Below are 4,206 nucleotides of genomic sequence, written 5' to 3'. Positions count from 1 at the left end.
GCGGGGCTTACCGAGGTGAGCAGAGGCAGCGACAGGCCGGCGCTCAGGCGCCGCAGGGCGAACGGGCGCACGCTGAGGGCGGCCATGGCCCTGCCACTCTCGGGAAACTCGAGGCGCAGCGTGACGGCGGCGTGCAGCCCCACGGCCGGGCTGTAGCGCGTGAGCTCCACGAACACGGCGCGGCTCCTGCAAGGAGGGGCATGTGCGGGGCATGTGCCGGGCACGTGCCGGGCTGGCCCGGGGCGCACGGGGCGGCGGCCCACCTGTTGTCGATCCAGCCGTGCTGCCGCAGGAAGGCCAGGCGGGCGCGGCTCTGCTCCAGGCCGGGCCCCAGCTCCTGCACGTAGCCGCCGCTGTCGTACACGGCGCAGTAGCCCCAGTACCAGGCCCTGCGGGAGGGCACCGCTTCAGTGGGGCGGCCCAGCCCTCGGGGCCCCGCCCGCCCGCTCACCCCAGCTCACCCCAGCAGGTCCGGTGCGGAGTAGGCCCACACCTCCGAGGGGGCGTGCGCGGCGCTCCCCCAGCCAACGCCGTAGTCGCTGGTGCTGAAGGCCCCCGAGGCCGGCACGCAAGGGCGGGAGGCAGGGCCGGGGGCGTCTGGGCAGAGTGCTGGAATGGGAGGCGCTGCTGCCCTGGTCCCGCCACCCTGCCACCCGCCGGCCACCGCCGCGCACCTCCGGCACGGAGAAAGGGGGTGGGGGGGTAACGCGCCTCCGGTGGGAGCTGCCCACAGGGGCCCAGCGCCCCCGGCCAGCGCGCTCGGCTCACCTTCCTGCAGCCGCACCTGCCGCAGCCGCAGGGGCCCCAGCTCCGGGCTGGACTGGTTCTCGTGCACGGAGGGGAGCAGCACGTGCGACATCCACGGCCAGAACTCGTCAGACCTGCAGGCACAGCGTCCCCTGGCCCACCCGGCTGCAGAGCCCAGCGGGCTTCCTCCCCCAGCTGCTGGGGGGGCGGCTGGCAGGACCCGCCCGGGCTGCAGCACGCCCGCAGCTCTGACACGCGGCCACCCCATGGCCACGTGAGGCTGCCCACTGTCCTCCGGGCCGAGGGGCCCTGGTGGTGTGGCCAGCACCGCCCACCCGGCCCAGTAGGCACGCGGACACAGATGGGTGTCCCTACCGGGTGATGGCCAGGAAGGCCCGGCTGTCCAGCTCCTGCTTGATGGCGCTCTGCAGGTGGTAGGCGTGGCTGTGGTGGGACGCGTCCCCGTAGTTGGCCAGCAGCGTCACCAGCAGGAAGAGCATGTACACCAGGAGGCTCTGGGGGCGGCCGGCCACGTCAGAGAGGCAACGGGCCGCCGCGAGACACCTGCCGCTGGGGGCGGCGCGGACACCCACCAGTCCCAGCGGGGGCCCACCAGGGCTACCGCCCCGCGGTCAGCAAGGCCCGAGGCAGTGCGTGGGAGGGGCGGGGCGGCTCACCCGCAGCGTCCCGTGCAGCCGCTTCACCTTCCGCGCCTCCTCCTTGGCCAGGAAGAGCGCGAAGCCGTGGGGGGGCCGCACGCGGGGCACGCGCTCGCTCACGGGCGCCACGGCCGGGCTTTCCACCAGCGTGTCGTCCTCGTCCGGGTGCAGCCGCCGCGCCACCAGGGAGAAGTACAGGGCTTCCAGCAGCACCTGCGCGGAGGGCGTCAGGGCGCGGGGCCGCCGCCGCCCCCCCCACCCGGCCGCCACTCACCTTGAGGGGCTCCCAGCCGAGGAAGGAGGCCAGGAAGCTGGAGCTGCTCGAGAGGAGCCACGTCACGCTCACGCGGGGCGGGAAACCGGCCCCGACCCAGCCCGAGACCCCCACGGCCACAGCCACCAGCAGCAAGCTGAGTCCGTGAGCCAGTGCAGCGCACCAGGCCGGCAGAAGCCGCCGCCGCATCCCCTCCACCAGCCCTGGGGGAGAGAGTCAGCTGGGGGGCGGGGCCGGGCCGAGTGGGCGGGGCCGGGGCGGGGCCAGGGCCGAGTGGGCGGGGCCAGGGCCGAGTGGGCGGGGCCGGCCCACCTCTCTTGGGGAGGGTCGCTGGCAGGGGCTGTTCCCAGCTCAGGCCCGGGCCGGGTAGCCCCTTCTGGCCCAGCCTCTGCAGCATCAGGGCCTCCGTCTTCTCTCCCGGGGTGCCACACCTGGTCACAGAGCAGGCTGTGAGACCCCCAGCCAGGTCGGGGCGCAGGTAGAGGTGGTCCCTGAACCTCGCCAGGTCTCTGTCCCCCTGGGAGAGGGCACTGCCCAGAACCAGGGTGGGTGGGCCACGGAGCCGTGGCAGCCGGCTCCCTCCCGCGTCCCGGCCACCGGGCCCTCGCCTTCGTCCTGCCCCGGCACGCAGCCGTCACCCCCCCGCTTCTACGCGCCAGCCAGCCCCGCAGAGCCAGCCGGGGCTCCACAGCAGGGCGGGCGGAGAGCACGGTGCGTGTGCTGGGCACGGCACCGGGCAGGACGAGCTCGTGCCAGGCCGCAGCAGGTGCTCAGCTTCGGTCCTGGCAGCACCACCCCTGGGCTGCGGGCATCTCCGCTGGTCACCAGGGCACACAGGGATCGGGCCCCAGGGGCAGACACAGGCAGGCGGCCACCTCGTGCAGCGGGGGGCAGGGGCTGCAGTCCAGGCCAGCAGCCTCTGGCTCCTGCCCTGCTGTGAGGGTGCGGCTGAGGAGCTGAGAATGCCGTGTGGGCACCTGCCCGGGGACCTGGGGGCGCGACACGGTCAGGCAGGGCCCTGTTGCTGGGCGGGGGTGGGGGCGCTCACAGGCCGCCGAGCAGGTCTGTGTCTCCTTGCGTGTCCTGGCTGGGGGCCGGGCTCTGCCGGGCCAGGGCTTCGTCTGGAGGGGCAGAGGTGCTGGTGGGCAGAGGGCGCTGGGCTGCCCGCCTCCCGCCCAGACCCTGGGAGTCCTCACTCACCTGAAGCAGCGAAGTACTTGGCCGGTGAAGAGGGGCTGGTGAGAGAGAGGCCCTCGTCCTCGGCCCCCTGTGCCAGCCGCTGCAGGGCGCTGCCCACGATGCACGGGTCACTGAGCAGGTCTGGCCAGCTGAGCGTGGCCTCACTGGACGGCCAGCACACCAGGCTGCGGGTGACACGGTGAGGGCCCACGGACCATGTCCACTCACGTGCAGCACCGAGGGGCGGCCTGGGGCGCCCCCAACAGCCCCAGCCCACCCTAAGCCTCGCTTTTTCTCCAGGACCCCCACCTTTTAGAGTCACCCAGAAACAAGTCGCCTGTCACTTGTCCAGCAAAGGCCTGCAGAGACACATGCGCAGAGGGCTTCAGGCTGCTGCTGCCCGAGCAGCAGGGCCCTCCCAGTCCTCTGGGCCCTGGCGGTGTCCCCACCTCGGCCTGGGGCCCCGTGGATGTGAGGAAGGAGCTGTCCAGCGCTGAGTCCAGGCGGCTGTCAGACTCCGGGACCTGCCGTCCCACAGCGCCGCGGCCCCCGGCCACCTGGAGGGAGGGGTGGTCAGGAGGAGGCAGAAGCCCTCCCCTGACGGTGCTCAGGGAGGGCTGTCCAGGGAAGGCTCTGGGTAAGGCTGCGCCCCCTGCAGCAGCCTAGCCGGGTTGGGGGCGGGGGGGCCCCTGAAGCGAGGCTGCGGACCCAGGGGCAGTCTGGACTTCATCTGGCTTCCGCTGGCTGGAACGCGCACAGGCACGTGAGGCTCCCGGGGCCCAGGCTGCCCTCTGGGAGGGCACCCCACGGCCGAGCGTGACCCGAACGCCGCGCTCTTGTTCAGACTCTCGCCTGTGGCGCCCCTCTGGCCGCGGGAGGCCCTGGGAGGCAGAACGTGCGCTCCGCTGCTTTCAGGAGTGGCCATCAGCCCCGCTGGCCGCTGCTGGCCCGCCACTGCCCGCTGCTGCGGCCACACGGGCCTCCTCCCAAGTCACCCCTGCTGCTGGCCAGCGTCCTGCTCCCCACTGAGCTCTCTGGACACCCCTTTGTCTGTGCCAGCCAGCCCTGTGGGCCCTGGACCTAGCAAAGGCTGGGCAACATGGTCGGCCGCATCAGCGGCCGGCGAGCCCCTGGTCAGGGGCGAGGCGGCGAGCGGTCCCGGCCCCACCCTGGGCTTCAGGCCGTCCCAACCCACCTTGCTCCGGGACATTCGGAAGAGGAACAGGATGACGAGATAGACCGGGTAGACCACCACGCTGGACACCAGGCCCACGGCCACTGCGTCCACGCCCGGCGGGGTCAGCCTGGACACGGGTCGGGGGCTGTGGAGGGGCGAGACAGGCGGGC

At 73.3% G+C, this 4,206-nt stretch overlaps 1 protein-coding gene across 1 annotated transcript in view; it reads right to left on the bottom strand.

Annotated features, from left to right (window-relative positions):
* Positions 1-4,206, bottom strand: part of PKD1 (polycystic kidney disease 1 (autosomal dominant)) — a gene marked incomplete at its 5' end in the record, with an annotated part of 8,022 nt that overhangs the window by 1,644 nt on the left and 2,172 nt on the right. The window contains 13 exons of the mRNA XM_012731694.1: positions 3-186; positions 264-389; positions 462-609; positions 769-881; positions 1,123-1,262; positions 1,425-1,619; positions 1,681-1,883; positions 1,993-2,111; positions 2,729-2,801; positions 2,881-3,044; positions 3,169-3,218; positions 3,309-3,416; positions 4,055-4,189. Coding sequence (XP_012587148.1) covers positions 3-186; positions 264-389; positions 462-609; positions 769-881; positions 1,123-1,262; positions 1,425-1,619; positions 1,681-1,883; positions 1,993-2,111; positions 2,729-2,801; positions 2,881-3,044; positions 3,169-3,218; positions 3,309-3,416; positions 4,055-4,189 — 1,758 coding nt within the window. The remainder of the gene's footprint in view (positions 1-2; positions 187-263; positions 390-461; positions 610-768; positions 882-1,122; positions 1,263-1,424; positions 1,620-1,680; positions 1,884-1,992; positions 2,112-2,728; positions 2,802-2,880; positions 3,045-3,168; positions 3,219-3,308; positions 3,417-4,054; positions 4,190-4,206) is intronic.

The sequence above is a fragment of the Condylura cristata genome, unplaced genomic scaffold, assembly GCF_000260355.1.
Source record: "Condylura cristata isolate star-nosed mole 26May11 unplaced genomic scaffold, ConCri1.0 scaffold00032, whole genome shotgun sequence".
In the NCBI taxonomy this organism is placed as follows: domain Eukaryota; kingdom Metazoa; phylum Chordata; class Mammalia; order Eulipotyphla; family Talpidae; genus Condylura; species Condylura cristata.
This window is presented reverse-complemented; position numbering and strand designations above follow the sequence as displayed.